Here is a 17,737-nt window from a genome sequence, read left to right on the forward strand (position 1 = left end):
CAAATATCATGTACTTTTAGGCCCTTCCGCGAAAAAAATAAAAATAAACAAGAAATTTCTATGATTATAAATAAATTTTAACACAATATCCCTGACTTTTCCTTTGAAACAAGTTATTTGGGTGTATAGGACTTTCATCAGGAAGTAGGCGACCTTGCTCACAAAAAACATGTTTCTTATGTAAATGTTGCGATCGGAATTTTACAATCAAAGAAAAAGGCTTGTTTTATTGATTTATTTTTCCAATTATGTTCCATATATATGACGTTTCAGAACTTCAATTGATAAGTGCTAATTAAATCACCGCGATTACGACTTAAAAAACAAACTCACAGTGAAAGGTCCTCATATTTGTGTGTACAAAACTATGAACCCAGCTGTTTTGAAAAGATGAAAGGGGTGCAGGAATGTTGTGGGATTCAGACACACGTGTGAATGAATTAATACTCCACAATTACTCTTTTTTTATTAGTGAGCTGTTTTAAAATAGATAAAGGCTAGGTTCACACTGCAGAGCTTAATGCTCAATTCCGATTTATTGGTGGAATTCTATGTTTTTGTGAGATTGTTCACATTTCCAACTAAACGCGACTTGTACGCGACTTAATCTCTTGTGTGTCCCACATGCGCAGGAGAGAACACATGATGTCACACGCAATGCGCTCAGTGTTTACAGAAAGTACTTATGGATGTAATCAGCGAAGCCTATCCAGCAATTTAAAGAGTATTGTGCTACCAGAAGCGGAACATAGGTCCCCCCCCCAACATTAATTAAATCCAGAACCTCACTTTCCCCCATTTGAATGCTTTCCGTGTGGTGTGATTTGATTATAAAAAGTGAATCGCTTAAGAGAATAAACTCGAGCGACATGTTGTGAATCCAGCTGTATGCAATATGATGTTGGCTGTTCCATGAGTGACAAAATAAACGAGTGTTCATCTTCCGTGAATGTTAAGATTCATGACACTGTGTTTTCATCCTCCGTGGTTGTTTATTTCTCCGCTTCCTCCCGCCTGGTTAAAGGCAGAATAGTAAAGTCTGCGCCCTATCAAGAAAGTGCAGGTCGCATGGACGCGTCTCGACCGTTCACACAAAAGCCGCATTCCTAAAGATCAGATATGTATCGGATTTAGGACCTCACATGAAAGTGACCCGGGTCTGGTGTAAAGAAAAATCAGACACGTGCTGTTCAGAAGGACTTTAACAGATCGGGTTCAGGTCGCGTTCCTGCAAAAAATCTGATTTTTTTGCAGTGTAAACCTAGCCTTGGTCTCCAAAAGTTGATTCAGTCAAGAGATGTCTATTTTAAAGTTTGAATGTATCATTTGAGGTGTCCTCAAAAATGTTGAAAGTTAAATATGTGGGGTACTGGAGAGTGATGTCATGCTCGTCCCTGTAGATTTTTTTGTTTCTATTTGTAAGTGAACCTGGTAAATGTAAGAATATGCCTTCTTGAAGTACAGTCCAAACGCCAACCAAAATCCCAAGAAATATAAAACAATAGTCTATTCGTGTGTGTCTAAGACAGGAATGTCTAACTCAGGTTTGCCCTTGGGCTGGATCCAGAATTTCTAATATGAGGCGGACAAGATCAGTAAAAGAATGTCAACTACAAATGTTTAGCTTTGTTATCATGATTATGCTTTATCATTCAGCCTACATTTGTAACCTTCCTTCATGTTATCATCACGGATGATAAGAGATCTTTTCTAAACACATTTAGTCACAAACAATAAGGAAAAGTGATTTTTATGTTGAATTGAATCTGTTAACTGGTTTGTTTTACCAGTTTAGTGAATGCAATTTTACATCTGAACCAACTCACTACGCTATATAAAGTCAACACTGCCCTCCAGCAGCCTAAAATAGCATTTTATTTCCTTTTATTAAAAAGAATCCCAAATTTTGATAGAAATGACCTAAAGACTTGTTTCTTGTTTTGACATACAGTACAATTTATGGCAGGTCGGATTAAATCACCTTCGCACATATGATAAGCCTGACAGAGGCTGCAATGATGACAAAATCCAGATAATGGCAGCAGCAAGTAAAACATTCCAAATTCCGTACATCTCCTTAAACTAGGGGTCGACAATCCGCGGCTCAGGAGCCGCATGCTGAAGTTACATTAAACGTAGAACACAATTTTGTCATTTTGGAACAAAGCAGCAGTTTTTATTAACTTCACGCCTTCTGATTTTTGTCAGTATATATTTGGATTAACACTTAAGGATATTATTGTGTTTTGTTGCTCATGGATGTGTTGATTTGCTATCAATAGTAATAGTAAATAGGATGCCTCTGTGTTTTACCCATATGCCAACTTGTTTGACATTCGCACTGAAATCAAACTTAAGACTGTACTAATTTGATAAAATGTACCTTTCCAAAAGCCTGCTTTATTATTTGTACAAATGCTTTCTGCGTTTTTTTTGTTGCCCAGATAAGGGGCATGTTATGCACTTTCCATTTTGTAGTGTTTTTTTTTTAAATCCTCAATATAAAAATGACATAAAAATAGATTTTTTTATTTACCCTAAATTCCGGACTATAGAGCCACCTGATTATAAGTCGCACCCACCACATTTTAAGAGGATAACTGCTCTTGTACTTGCACAAGCCGCACTTGTATATAAGCCGTGTTAGAACTTGTAACACAATCACAAAACTAACCTAAACCCTACTTTGAGTCCCGCGATTTTAACTGAGCATAAAGTACCCAGTCCAACGACCCCAGCCAGCAAAATGAACGGAAAATTATATCGGTACTTAAGATATGATGCAGACCTGCAGAGTCCAGGTCCCGTTAAAAGTAATCCAAGGAAAAAAAGTGTATATTTCCAAAGGTAAGGGTGGGAAAAATATATATCCACTTTTGTCTGCCGTGTCCACAAACAATCACCTTTACCGGTCGCCACTTCCCGTCATCCCCCGCGTCTGTTACACCCCTTCTTTTTAATTGGTCAGTGCAAGACTTATCAGAATAAGTGTCCAAAATAAATACAAATAAATACATTACAAAAATATACAGTTGCAAATACATATTATACATGGTTACACATATTTACAAAGAAAGACGATACACCGAGAGAGTTTTCAAAGCTGTGATAATATTATTATAACTTTCATCCCAAACCGTGCCTGTGAAGGGTAGCAAAACACTACTAACAACACGTTCGCAATACTGTTAACGGGTCTGTTAAAAAAAAAACATACCGCACATGTAGAAATCGCAGTGAACCATTCTCTTCTTCCTCCCTATAGCTGTCGTCATCAAAGTTGTTCTCCTTTAGTATGGGAAAGAGACTTTGTGTCATGTGCCTTGAACTCGAGCGCCGCTGGCGGCTGTTTGAAAAATTACATAAATTGGCCGCATCAATGACGTTTGGGAAAAAAGTAGCGGCTTATAGTCCGGAATTTACGTTATTTAAATTTATCGAACCAATTAAGCATACCATAGTTCGTTAATTTAGTAACAAAGTTAAACTTAAGGGGGTATACTACAACATAGTAGCCACGTGGTGCATCATTCTCCAAGGGTGTGCTGCACCCAACTTCTGTGTATATGTCTAATAAGGTATGGATATATATAACATGTGTTTTTTTCTGGCTCCAGACAAATTTGTTTTTTGTTTTCTATGTCAACTATGGCTCAACTCTTTTGGTTGCTGACCCTTGCGTTAAACAAAATCAGATTTTATATTCTCAATACAATTACTAACAGATGTTGTCTAATTCTTCTATCTTTAGATACCTTGTCTGTATCCAGTAATGACACCCTGACGCCAGGCTCCAGCCATACCTTGGGACCCCACAGCTCACCAGGCCCCAAACGTCCGGGAAACACATTGAGGAAATGGCTCACAAGCCCGGTGAGGCGACTCAGCTCCGGCAAGGCTGACGGCCACGTCAAAAAACTGGCCCACAAGCACAAAAAGAACCGCGAAGGCCCCCGGAAGAACCTGGATGTTATGCAAGGCACTCAGAAGGACTCGGACGACAGTGCCGCCACACCCCAGGACGAAACCCTAGAAGAGGTAAGAAACCCAAAGAAGACATTTAATGTAACATCTGATTCTGACTTATCATTCTTTTCTCCTTCCCAGCGCATGCGCAACGAAGGGCTGAGCAGCGGAACGCTCTCAAAGTCATCTTCATCGGGCATGCAGAGTTGCGGGGAGGAGGAGGGCGAGGAAGGGGCTGACGCTGTCCCTCTTCCGCCCCCAATGGCCATTCAGCAACACAGCCTGCTGCAGCCTGACTCGCAGGATGACAAGGTGAAGACAAATGCAATCACTACCGAAAATTTTTTTTAAAAAGCATATTTAAATTATGCTTGGTTTTCATTTGCATTGAGATGCCTTAGGATGGTAGAAAATCGGCACTTTTGTCAAAACCAGATGCATGGATGCTTGGTACTTATCAGTACTACACCAGATTATAAGTACGCACAGCACAAAAGAAGTCATTTATTTTTTTGACATATTAGGTGCACTAAAGTATACGGTGCATGGCATTTAATCTGCAGTAAGAGCCAGGATTGAATGAAAAAATACAATCAATTCAAAACGTATTTTATATTCATAAATTACATTATGACATCTGAATTCACCACTAAAATAATTTGAATAATTCATAAATGGTTACTGTGCTGTCCACACTCCGAAGTATCCCCTATTTTCCAGCTAGATGGCTAGTGGGCGACTTCCCGATTAACCAGACTTATTTTCTTTAGTCTCTGTTCATTTGGATAATTGTCTCTACTATTAGGCTTATAAGGTCGCAGTAAAACTTAAAACAAAATCCTGTTAACTTGCTAGCTATACAGATACATTCCAAGCTAAGTTGAGACATGCTAACAACAAGTAATACAAGAGTACGTAATTTTTTACAAAACGTTACCATAACCAAAAATCATTATACAAGTAATCACAAAATATTTAATTGTTATGAACAAATATTGTCTAAAGCAACAACAAAGAGGATTTGCAATGATAGTTCCAAAGTTGGTGTCTGAGCTGACGTTAAAGTTCTGCGCTTCTCTTTTGTTTACTTTTAGCAACAAACAATTATCGTTTTAACCACAAGAGGCACTTGAAGCCTACTCTATATATTTCTCAAAGGCAGAACAATTACTATTTGCAGTATCATTTAATTGTAACAATGCATTTCCAACTGTATCCACTTATTTTCCTGTATTCCAGATTAAATGGCATACTTTAGGATTTCTGGCCAATTTAAGGTTTTTAGGTGCTTGTATTCTTGTAAATACGGTTAAAGATTTCCAAATGTTTTTTTTAAATAAAATTATTTTATATTTAAATATTTATATATATATATATATATATATATATATATATATATATATATATATATATATATATATATATATATATATACCATATGACAAGGTTGTTTTTTTAGTGATATGCTCATAAAAACAATTCAATGGCAGCTGTTAGTGATATTTTGTTTTGGCTTTGAGTACATCTTTCCTAGGCTTAGGCATTTATAAGCCATTACTTTTACTTATTCCTTTTGGGTTTGTGGCATTAAATTTAACAAAAAAAACATTTTTTTAAAAATCAATTTAATGGGCAGCTATTCGTTAAAATGTAGCATTTTGAGTTTGTAGATAATGGGTTGAAAACCATTTTTTATCTGTTTCTACCTATCTATGGGGTGACCATTTTGCTCACCAGCTTTATAAAGCACTCTGGTCTTTGAAGACTGAGCTTTTATGATATCATCTTTTGTTAGCACACTCAAAATGGCTGCCCCCAGAGGTGAATGAAAGTTGCATTTGCCTTTTTAACTCATTGCACACAAATATATTAATCAATATGCCATGTATTGACTAAATCATTTTTGTAGGAAATGCCTTGGGTTAATATTAAAACAAGCAAATGTTCCAGCAAATAACGGAGGATTTCACGTGTACTTTCAAGATGGAGTATCACTAAAAAGCAAGATCCTGCATATTTGGTTTCTTTTTATCCTCAAAATATATTTATATTTGCATTACAATGAATAAATCAGCATATTTGACTTAGCACTAATAATGTTTCCTTTCTTTCCTTTTCTTTTCTTGATGGCTGCATGTTTTGCCTGTCAGCATTATGTTGATTTCTGTTCTGATTCTCTTCTTTCCCAGTTTCCCTATCTTTCCATGTAAAACTCACCTTTATGAACCGTATGTGTTTCTAAAACTTCTCCTTTGAACTATGGTCACTTTGTGTGATGCCGTATTTTCACGTCTGTGGTGGTTGCTCAAGCGAATATTCCATTCTTCGTGCAGTAGAGGGGTAAACCTTTGCTCCTCGGTCAATGTGATGGAGTATCAAGCAACATTTTCATTTTCTTATTAATTTGACTCATCAAGTGTTAATGCTACAGTTTTGATCTAAAAGCTTGCCCCTCAACTCACCCTGACCCATTTCTCCCCAAAACCAGCCTTTGATTGATTCCGACTTGGCCCCAGTTTAACCTTTTTATTAGGAACGGCACGCCTACTGAGTCCTCTTTTTGAACATGTGGACTTTCGGGGGTCAAACACTCCATTGGTGAGCCTAATCACATACACGGACCGCAGGTGTCAACAGCATCTGCATGGCTTCTAAAGCATGAAGATATGTACATTTGCAATATGACATGAAGATCAAAAATATATTTATTTTCATTTTTCGCCAGTCTGCATCCCGACTCTCTGCTCGGCCCAGCAGCTCAGAGACTCCCAGTGCCGCAGAACTGGTCAGTGCCATCGAGGAACTGGTCAAGAGCAAAATGGTAAGATATGCCTATGTGTCATATTGGGTGTTGGGCACATTACTGGAAAAAAAATTACTTATTAGTCATTTAAAGAATAATTGGGTTGTGCCCCAGGCAACCAAAAGTAGCGCGTTACTCTGAAAGTAACTATCAATTTACAAATTACCGTATATACTTACATTGAAGCCAACCCTCTAAAACTGCTTTAGAATAGCCACAAAATAAAAGAAATAGAAGAAAACGTTAACACCAAAGTGGTCACCCCTTTATATTACATGTGCAATCCTGAAAGGGTACAAACGCGCTCTTGGTCCCTCGCTAACACACTTGAGACACTCCATACGGACTTCGTCTTTTGTCTTCAAATGACTATTCGTCAAGTCCTTCTTCATTCCTCGGTAATGGTCAAGACATTTTACTTTTTTCTCCTGGTATGGTGTGAGGTTAAAAAAGGTTGACAAATAATAGACCAAAATTCAGCACTCGTTTACTGTAAATTTTGTGCTCACTGTCGCCCAATTGATTTTGTTGTTCCTGAATAAGCCACGCCTCTTTCCCACAAACTACCTGCCATTTGCTACTGGTGACACACAACCACATATGTTCAGATTAATTGATCAGCTGATTTAATAATTTCATTTAATAGTTGTAAATATGTCTTAGATGCAAGTAAGTACAATAGACGGAATATCAGAATATCAATGAGGAGAAATTCAGCGTCTTTGTACTCTGTGCTTGAAACCCCACCGTAACTGTATTCAATTGTATTTTGTAGGTAGATGTAAGCACGCCCACCCAGATTAAGGCTGATGTTGCTCTCAAAGAACAAAGGGCATTGAAATATTGTCTGCTTTCAAAAAGTAGCGAGTACTGCACAATTTTGAAACAACAACCGAGTTACAAAATTGGATTAAAAACGCTTTACAGTACTCGTTATTAAGGAGAAAAGTTAATTGCGTTCCAAAAACGCGTTCCTTTGTAACGCATTACTCCCAACACTGGTCATATTGGCACACGCAGTACCTCAGATTGACGCAAACACACTCTTGACCGGGTGTTGTGATAAAGGGCCATGATGTCCAGTCATTTCTCAGTAGTGTGACTCACTGGTGGCAACTGTCTTCTTAAAGAAGGAGGCACTGAGCTTCATTTTTCATAAAGTAGAACCTCAGATGAACAGCATGAATTTATTGCTAAAGCAATGTGGAAGCTTCACCTTTCTTTTTACGATCTTTTAATCAGAAATGATAAACCTTCTAAGCTGTTTCTTCTGGAGGCCATTTGAATGGTACAATAGGTTGTTTTTTATGTAACAGCACACCCAAATGCATACAGGGTTAGTTAAGATTTTTTTAAAAGAGGATACATTTCATGTAGGCGAGTTTTCAAAATGTTATAAATGTTTTCAAAAATATAAAATATTGGTCTTGTTTGGTTTGGTTTATGGTCTTATTTTGTTTTTGGGAGTTGTTTTTTAGTTTGATTTCTGGTTTTGTTTCATTTTGGTTTTCTTGGTTTCGGTATATTTGTTTCAGAACATTTTGGTTAGATTCATCACGTTGTTTCAGTTCATTACAGCGTGCAGGTAATAAAAAAAACTCAAATCAGTATCTTTAGAAATAATACTGTAGATTAAAAATAGTTTTAAGCACACTTTGATTTTTGAATGATTGTTTTACTTACGGGCAGCACGGCGGCGCAGTGGTTAGTGCGTGTGCGGCACAGTTCTGAGTTTGTGAGATCAAGCCTCCTGTGTGGGGTTTGCATGTTCTCCCCGTGCTTGCGTGGGTTTCCTCCAGGCACTCCGGTTTCCTACCACATTCTAAAAACAGGTTAGGTTAATTGGCCGGGTAAAATTGTCCCTAGGTGTGAAAGAGCGAGTGAGTTGTCTGTCTCTGTGTGCCCTGCGACCGATTCAGGGTCTCCCCTGCCCACTGCCCGAAGACAGCTGGGATGGGCTCCAGCACCCCCGCGACCCGCGATGGATGGATTTTTTACTTACTTAAAAAGAAAGCTGTATTAGAAAACATTTTAAGCAGTGAATATCTTTTTTTATTATATTCTGGGGCCCCTGAAAAAAATATCAAGTGGCTCCTGAGACATAGTTTGAACACTAGTGCCCTATTTGAAGTGTGAACCTCAGTGTAAGCTACATTTAAGAATATGATGAAACAATTTTTATGTTACGTATTAAACTTAAGTATTTTTAAAATAGCAAAACCAATCTCAGCCGTTAGACACAGCTATGTACACTCATATCAAGTATTGCTTTTGGTAAAAAAAAAGTAATGTGCTTTGTGGTGATACTATCGGTGCAACAAAACTTGTGGAATTAGAATAGACCTTATTGTTATTCAAAAAGACTTAATGAGCACTGATTACAAGAATAATAGACACGGCACCACAGGATGAACATGTATTAAAATATTTAAAAGGGAACATAATTTAAATGGGCAAAAAACTGCTTGGGCTAAGTCAACCCTCAGGAATTTAAAAAAACATAACAATTCATGCCCTTTTATGTCCAAACAATTCCAATCTTCTTAAATTGGTGATCCAATATCAATATTAAACAGACTTTGACACTTAAACCAAAATTAGTTCATGTTTAGATGGACAAATTTGCAATAATTTCTCAAAAACTAGTGTTTTATTGAAAGTATTGCAGTCACAGGACCTACCATTCCTATCATAACTGTGATGTTAGGTCAGTGGTCAGCAACTCCCGGGCCACGGACTGTACCGGGCCTAAAACGTTTAGTACCGGCCCACACAGAGAGAAAAAAGTGTGCTTTTTTTTTTTTTTTTTTTTTTTTTGGTATTGTATTTATTTGTGTATACACGCATACCCCCCAAAAAACTCGAAGTATGAGCCAAAGTGGTTAGCGCATGTGCGGCACAGTTCTAAGGTCTTGGGAACCTCCTGTGTGGGTTCAAATCCAGCTACCGGACTTACTATGCGGAGTTTGTATGTTCTCCCCGTGCTTGCGTGGGTTACCTCCGGGCACTCTGGTTTCCTCCCACATTCCAAAGACATGCATTTCAGGTGGATTGGCCGGTCCAAATTGTCCCTAGGTGTGACTGAGCGAGTGAGTTGTCTGTCCCCGTGTGCCTTGCGATTGGCTGGCAACTAGTTCAGGGTGTCCCCTGCCCACTTCCCGATGATTGCTGGGATGGGCTCCAGCACCCCGCGACCCTACTGAGGATAAGCGGTGCAGCTGATAAGATGAGATGAGATGAGATATATAATAGAATTAGAAGCAACGGGACTCAGCCACATTGCCTTGGTGAGAGTGCCAAATCCTTAACACTAGGCTACTAAGGTTGCATGTGATATAGGAAAAGGCATTGGATTTTATCTCATCAAGACACTCTTTTTATTTACTGTGCCATGTTGTACAACGTTGTAATGGAGCGTTTGGGAAATAATTAGGCCAAAACAACGTTGGTCAACATGGTACCGAGGGTAAAAATAGTGTGATGATAACATAAAATATTTTGCCTTTTCCTGTGGCATCTAGATTCTTAGTGGTTTAGTTATTAAACAGTGGATTTGGGCTCATCAATATTATCGATATTATTATCCCTATAAGTAAAGTCATTAGTGGGCCGGGCCATGAGAATATAGTCAAACATTAAACTTTGGTCCGTGGTACCGAAAAGGTTACCACTGATGTAAGTTACAAATTTGTAGTTTTGAGAAATTCTCTAACCTATACATTTTTCCTCTCGGTCCAACCATCTTTGCATTCTTCAGTCCCTGGAGGATCGCCCCAGCTCTCTGTCGGTGGAGCAAGGTGACAGCAGCTCTCCTTCGCTAAATCCATCCGACAACTCCCTCCTCTCCTCCTCTTCGCCCATGGAGGAAGTGGACGAGCGCAAGTCCGGCTTTCTCAAGAGAAGGCAGTGAGTTTAGAAGCTTTGCGTTCTCTGTGTCCACAAAGACTTGAGTGTAGTTGTGCATTTTGTTTTGCAGTTTGTTGTATTTTATCATTTAATATAGCAAGCATTTGTTTTACAGTTATGTCCTTCTGGAGCTGGTGGAGACTGAACGAGACTACGTCAGAGACTTGGGATCGGTAGTGGAGGTAAAAAGTTAAAAACTGACCGTTTTAATTCCCTTGTCCTTACCAACTGCTGCCTGGAAATTAAAACAGTAGCTACTATTACAATTACTTTACCATTCCCTACTAGGGTTACATGAGCAGAATGAAAGAGGAAGGTGTTCCAGATGACATGAGAGGGAAAGACAAAATTGTCTTTGGAAACATCCATCAGATCTACGATTGGCACAGAGAGTATGACCACATTTTTGTTTTTTGTAGATGTTTTCAACGATTGCTCAAATTAAGTCTTTCTCTCTGGATGTTATCACAGCTTTTTCTTGGGAGAAATCGAAAAGTGTCTGGAGGATCCCGACAGACTTGCCTCTTTGTTTGTCAAACAGGTTTGTTTTTGATTTGCGTTATGCTTTTGATAAATTGTATCCATTGCTATCTGAATTTCAGTGATTTTATATCTCAAAGAAAAGGGTGAGGTTATTATTGCATGTCATTATTAGTTCTTTTTTTAACTTTTGTCGATCACAGCCTGCAGGTTAACAAAATTCCAAATTTGCCATTTCAAGAAATTAAATTTTTGCTTAAAACGACTACACTTATTTTGTAGCAATTAACTTTTATTTGTGAATTTGTCATACTTGAAACAAAACTAAATGTTTTTGTTTATCTTCAAACCATGCGCCTGTAGTTTATATGTATTGTGTATTTTAATTTTCTTTCTACCTAACTTGCATCAAATTTTTGTTTTGTTCACTGCAGGAGCGCAGGTTTCACATGTACATTGTGTACTGCCAAAACAAGCCAAAATCAGAGCACATTGTGTCAGAGTATATTGACACCTACTTTGAAGTAAGACTTTTTAGTTTTTTATGATGTATCATATATATATATATACACATATATATATGTATATATATATGTATATATATATATATATGTATATATATATATTGGCCCAATGCTAATTTTCTGATGTTTTCTAAGGAACTCAAGCAGCGATTAGGCCATCGGTTGCAGATCACTGATCTGCTTATCAAACCTGTCCAGCGCATTATGAAATACCAGCTTTTACTGAAGGTAAACAGACAGCAATATTTATTACAACCAGATTTTCAACCATAGTGAGTATAATGCATGTTTGTCATTTGTTAGGATCTCCTCAAAGTTTCCAAGAAGGCTGGAATGGATTCCGCAGAACTTGAGGTAAAAGAAAATGTTCGTTTTTGCCATAAACATGATTATCCTGAATTTGCATTCGTTTAAATCACACTTGACTGAAGCAGAAATAGGTCTCGAATGAAGATTCTGATCTAAAATGTATTTCCGTCTCTTATAGAAAGCCGTTGAGGTCATGTGCATTGTGCCTAAGCGCTGCAACGACATGATGAATGTTGGCCGCCTGCAAGGCTTTGATGTAAGATTATTTGGAAATAGTTTCAGAGCTGACTCAATTTTCTTAATGAAAATGAAGTTTGCCATACTGGCATCCGCCACTAAGCAGCAGTGTGTACTAGTACTGTATTCAGATTCTCATCATTCTGCTTCTTTTGCGTCTTTTAGGGCAAAATAGTAGCACAAGGAAAACTACTCCTGCAGGACACGTTCTTGGTTTCAGACCAAGATGGGGGACTTTTGTCCAGAATGAAAGAAAGGAGAGTGTTCCTTTTTGAACAGATTGTGATATTCAGTGAACCCCTTGACAAGAAAAAGGGCTTCTCTTCTCCTGGCTACCTCTTTAAGAACAGCATCAAGGTTCTTATATACTTTAAATTTGAAACTTCTATTTCATCTTGTGATACTATAGTGAAGGCTGAAGTCCTTGTATATCTCCCCCTCTTGCATTCCCTTTGACAGGTGAGCTGGTTGGGTCTGGAAGAAAATGCAGAAGACCCGTGCAAGTTCACATTAACCTCTAGATCATCTAGTGGAAACGTGGAGAGGTTCACCCTCCATTCAACAAGCCCTGGAGTGAGTCAAATTTGGCTCCACCAGGTCAGCCAGATTTTGGAAAACCAGCGTAATTTCCTCAATGGTGAGAGGAAAACAACATTTCATTAAAAGTGTTCTTTGATTAGTCCTGCTTTATGTTAGATATTTCACCGTGACTTAATCAGTTATTGAGGAGGCCAGAGGCAAAGTATTCAATTGCAACACTTGTCTAGTAGTCCATTAAGTGTAATGTCAGGTGTTTTTTTTTTTAATTTACAATCTTTTTGTATGACTGTTTATTCCAGGGATTGGTAACCTAACATGTTGATTGAGACATATTGGACCAAAATCAAATCAAAAACGTGTGTTTGGAGACGTAACATATTAAAAGCTTTAGATGTGTCCTATAAGAAATATATTTACATTCTTTCGAAAATTTTAGGAATATTTGCATCATGTTTTTCCTCCTAAGGAAACCATATCATTTTCGACTGTCAAACATTTTTTAACCACCCGTCACTAGTGGTCTCAAACTCGCGGCGTACGGGCAAATATTTTAAGGAGACCACTTTAAAATGTAAGTTTAATGTCAATGCGGCCCGAACAAGTTTAATATGGATGCTACCTATGTGCTAATTAGTTACCTAAAATTGTTGAAGTAGTGGTAGTCGTAGCTCATTAGTTGTGACAGACAATTGTAACCATTGTTGAGAGGTTTAGACCTCTAAACTGTCAAAATAGTTAACTAGAAATGCTTTTAATTGACGGAAAACTAAAAAATGGCAAAAGTATCCCAATATTATTGTCCGTACATATCAAGTGTCCTTTTGTTATTTTTTATTTTCTGTGAGTCCTAAAACGCATAAAGTCAATCTACCCATTCCCCCCACAGCTCTGACATCCCCCATAGAGTACCAGAGGAACCACGTGAGTGGAAGTGGGCCAGGCGTCCCACCCAATCACAGTAGCAGTATAGGAGGTCTTCCTGGAGGAAACACATCCTGCAGTACCTCCAGTCTAGGAGGTGGTGGCGGCGGGGGCGGCTCTGGGGGTTCCGGTAGCAACTCGTCGTCAGCTCTTTGTGGCCCTCGCTCCAGACCCTCAAGAATCCCCCAGCCTTCCTCACGCCTACCCCAACCTGTCCACCACCACCACCACCCAGGCCCTGAAGGGCCTGACAGATCAGCAGGTATGTGGTCACCCCAGCCTAGCTTGTATTCAAACAGCTCTTCAAACGGAAATTTGGAGATGCTCATTTGTGGCGATGAAAGCAACTCTAGCAGCAGACCAGGTAGTTTGGAACGAGGTGTCAGACAGAGTCCAGGAGGAAGCGAGGAAACTCAAAAACCTCAACCCGTGGCAGTTCCCCAAATGGCCGTTGCTCCCCTGCATCTGGCGCTCAAGAATACCAGAGTCCGGACTGTGTCGCCGCTAGTTTCACCTCAGTCTCCCGGAAGCACGACTACCGGACAATCTCATAAAAGCAACCCCTTCTGGGCCTCTTCGCCCACTGGTCGACCGAGTTCCTGCATCAGCGACAGTCTCGGTGGCGGGGAGCAACTGGGCAGAGGGAGCCTAGGAATGCCCACCCGTCGCCATCACTCCTCCCACAGTAAGGATTTAGACCGCATGAGCACATGCTCCTCCACCAGCGAGCAGTCTGTGCATTCCACCCAGAGCAACGGGGTAAGAGACCAAGACCAGGTTCCGGCTCGGCGGACGCTTCTCACCTTCACTAACTCCTCCTTCACTGACTGGCCGCCGCTACCGCCACATCTGAGAACGGCTTGCAACAAATTACCACACTGGAAATTAATGGCCACTCAAGTGCACTAACTTCACAAAGAATGCGTCTGAGGCAAACTTGCTGTTCTTGTACTAACAGGGAGAATCAAACTCATGGTCAAGTTAAAACTAATTCTAGCAGATTTCCTCTTTGACATTTTAAACATATCTTGTTTCTTTTATATGATTTTCTGAGGACCCAAATCCTTCAAGGAAGATGTTTGTAAACAGAAGGGATGGTGCATTTTTTCCAGCTAAATGCAAGTAATTATTGTGATGCCCCCAGATGTCACATTAACCTGCTTTTCCCCAAATTCAGATTCAGATTCAGATTCAGATCTACTTTATTGTCATTCTAGTACACGTGTATACAGAACGAAATGTCGATGCATCTGACCCCCACAGTTTCCTTGAATGTACAGATATAAATAAAGTTGTATTGTAATTGGCTACGTATAGTACAAATGTAGTCTGTTCTCAGTATCCAAGGCTTTCTCTGTTCTAGTTTGTCATTGTTGGGGACGTAGAAAGATCCAAGGAAGAGTGTGTTAGGTTTCAGCCCTCCCCATCAGTCAAAGCTTTCCACCATGAATTACAGTCACTCTATCTCTCCTTCTCTTTTTCACTCCCCCTGTCCCCCTCTCTGCCTCTAAGCATCCCTCACTCTTTCTCTCTCTCCCTTTCAGCATGCCTCTCCTCCTCTCCATCTCTGTCTCCGCCTGCCTCTCTCTTTCTCTTTTCCTTTCAGCCTGCCTCTTTCTGTCTCTCTGTCTCTCTGTTCCATTGCCTGTCTATCGCCCGTCCCTCCCTCTCTTTGCCTTTCTCCCTCTCTTACCCTTTCTCTCTGCCTCTCTGTGTGTCTCACTCTCTCTCTGTATCTATTTCTTTCTCTGTCTGTCTCTTTCTTTGCCTGTATTCCTTTCTCTCTCTCTTCTCTTGCCTCTCTCTTTCTCTCTATCACTCTTTCTCTCTCTCTGTCTCTCTCTCTTTGTCTCTCTCTTTCCTTGCCTCTCTCCCTCTCTCTCTCTCTCTCTCTGTATTTCTCTCTCTTTCAGCCCTCTGTATTTCTATCTCTCTCCCCCTCTCTCTTTCTCTCACTCTCTCCCTCTCTCTCTCTGCCATCTCTCTGTATCTCTCTCTCTCTCTCTCTCTCTCTGTATTTCTCTCTTTCAGCCATCTCTCAGTATTTCTCTCTCTCTCTCTCCATATCTTTCTCTTTTTCTCTTCATTTCTCTCTCTCACTGGCCCTCTCTCTGTATGTCTCTTTTCTCCTTTTCAAACTTCTTTCCTTTTTTTCTTTTCATGTTTTCTCTCATTCATCCCCTCTCCTTTTCTGTTGCTTTCTATTTTTTTGCTGTATATGGTTCTCTATGTTTCTCCTGCAACATTGTCGTCTTTTTATCTTCTTACCCGTTACCTGTGGGGTTTTTTTTTCTTCCTACCACACTTCTGTTAGCCTTACATTCACTCTTCATTCTTGTCACTTACCTGTAGCACAATTTTTGCCCATGGCTCTTTAAAACTGAGCTGTTTTGAACATTCAAAACCCAGGTACATAAGTTGAAAGTCCTTCCAGGATGGCCTTAATAATAATGACAGATTGTTACTCATATAGATTTTTATGGTCCGAAAAAACACTTTACTTCACTACATATCCTGATACAATCATGTCCTCTGCTTCACATTATCCCTGAACTTTTAAACTAAACTCTTTCATGTCTGCAATATATAAATCTATTTCAAAAGCTTCCATGAATGCATGTTATAAACACAATTGTCAATCAAATCATGTTGTTTGATTGATGGAAAGCAGATACTAAAACAACTCTCTCTAGGTCAGTCAGCTAGAGGATTTGTACTTTAACTTTTGCTCTACTTGTCGCCTGGCAGAGTGAAAGCAGTAGCAGCAGCAGCAGTGTGTCCACCATGTTGGTGACGCAAGACTATGTGGCTGTGAAGGAGGATGAGATCAGCGTGGCGCAGGGTGAAGTGGTCCAAATCTTGGCCAGCAACCAGCAAAACATGTTCCTTGTTTACCGGGCTGCCAATGAGCATTGCCCTGCAGCTGAGGGATGGATTCCTGGCTTTGTATTGGGACACACTTCATCCTCCACCACACTTGAATTCCCGGACGAAACCATCAAGTAAGCCAAAGGAGACGCGTGTCCTGTTTGTGAGCTGAAACTGTGTCCCGCAACTGTCAGAAAACCGCATTGAAGGTTGACAGGATCATTCTTGTCTAGGAAATCCCTATCATGGCATACTGCGCTTCGCATCCGCCGAAAATCAGAGAAAAGAGACAAAGATGGGAGAAAATTGGAAAATGGCTACCGCAAATCCCAGGACAACCTGGCCCACAAAGTCACCGGCAAGGTGACCAATGCAAATGTTCAATTCAAGTTGTTTTCGAAAGCCTCTTGTTCATATATTGCATTTCTTTGTTTTTAAATTGCAGCTTCTGAATCCCAACTTCATCAGTGATGGTAAGCCTATTCCTAAATGAGTAGTTTAAAAAATAAGAAAATAATCATGATAATCATTATGATGATGAAACCATGAATGCAACATTATTATAGTTCTAACTGGAATGCCTGCACACGCATTATCATTATTATTTCACTGTATCCATTTGAATCTAATTTTTAAACCAGGGGTGTCAAACTCATTTTAGCGCAGGGGCCACATGGTAGAAAAAACAATCTCATTGGGCTGGACTAGTAGATTAATGGCATTAAAAGTGTGCCTTAGCTGTAGGACAGAGAATCTTTTGGAGGCTGCCAATAAACTTACAACTATGATTCAGTTATAAAACCATTGTCGAGGTTTTTCTTTCCTCCATATTTTTCTTTCACTAAAATGTAATCCCTTTTTGTTGATGAAACTGCACATTTGTACAAAAAAGGAAAACATTTTTTTTATTAATTTCCACTAAAGTGTATTTACCCTGGGGAAACTAATGCAAACTGGAAAGTGACAAAATGGCACACAAACACCAATTTAAGTGAAAATGATTAAAGGGTTTAAAAGTATTTTCCCGCTCTTTTTTATATTTATTTATGAATATAGGAACTTTGCCATTTTCATACATAGATAAGCTTATTTAAACTGCAAAGACAAGTGCTATTTTTAAATTTGTATTTTTAAACCAAGTGCTAACCAATCATTTTTAATCACTGGGGATAAAAAGGGTGGT

General features: G+C 39.3%; 1 protein-coding gene across 4 annotated transcripts in view; it reads left to right on the plus strand.

Annotated features, from left to right (window-relative positions):
* Window positions 1-17,737, plus strand: part of triob (trio Rho guanine nucleotide exchange factor b) — a 162,722-nt gene that overhangs the window by 134,965 nt on the left and 10,020 nt on the right. For 2 of the 4 annotated variants that reach the window (XM_088326197.1, XM_088326200.1), the window contains 16 exons: window positions 3,752-4,278; window positions 6,692-6,787; window positions 10,527-10,675; window positions 10,791-10,857; window positions 10,964-11,067; window positions 11,147-11,216; window positions 11,590-11,679; window positions 11,815-11,907; window positions 11,983-12,033; window positions 12,167-12,244; window positions 12,391-12,582; window positions 12,685-12,862; window positions 13,652-14,445; window positions 16,435-16,688; window positions 16,788-16,917; window positions 17,000-17,027. In XM_088326197.1, the coding sequence (XP_088182323.1) occupies window positions 3,752-4,278; window positions 6,692-6,787; window positions 10,527-10,675; window positions 10,791-10,857; window positions 10,964-11,067; window positions 11,147-11,216; window positions 11,590-11,679; window positions 11,815-11,907; window positions 11,983-12,033; window positions 12,167-12,244; window positions 12,391-12,582; window positions 12,685-12,862; window positions 13,652-14,445; window positions 16,435-16,688; window positions 16,788-16,917; window positions 17,000-17,027 (2,901 nt within the window). Of the gene's footprint in view, window positions 1-3,751; window positions 4,291-6,691; window positions 6,788-10,526; window positions 10,676-10,790; window positions 10,858-10,963; window positions 11,068-11,146; window positions 11,217-11,589; window positions 11,680-11,814; window positions 11,908-11,982; window positions 12,034-12,166; window positions 12,245-12,390; window positions 12,583-12,684; window positions 12,863-13,651; window positions 14,446-16,434; window positions 16,689-16,787; window positions 16,918-16,999; window positions 17,028-17,737 lie in introns of all 4 variants that reach the window. The other 2 variants (XM_088326198.1, XM_088326199.1) reach the window with 2 other exon arrangements.

This window comes from Urocampus carinirostris, chromosome 2, assembly GCF_059441175.1.
Source record: "Urocampus carinirostris isolate Australia breed hairy pipefish chromosome 2, RoL_Ucar_1.0, whole genome shotgun sequence".
Classification (NCBI taxonomy): Eukaryota; Metazoa; Chordata; class Actinopteri; order Syngnathiformes; family Syngnathidae; genus Urocampus; species Urocampus carinirostris.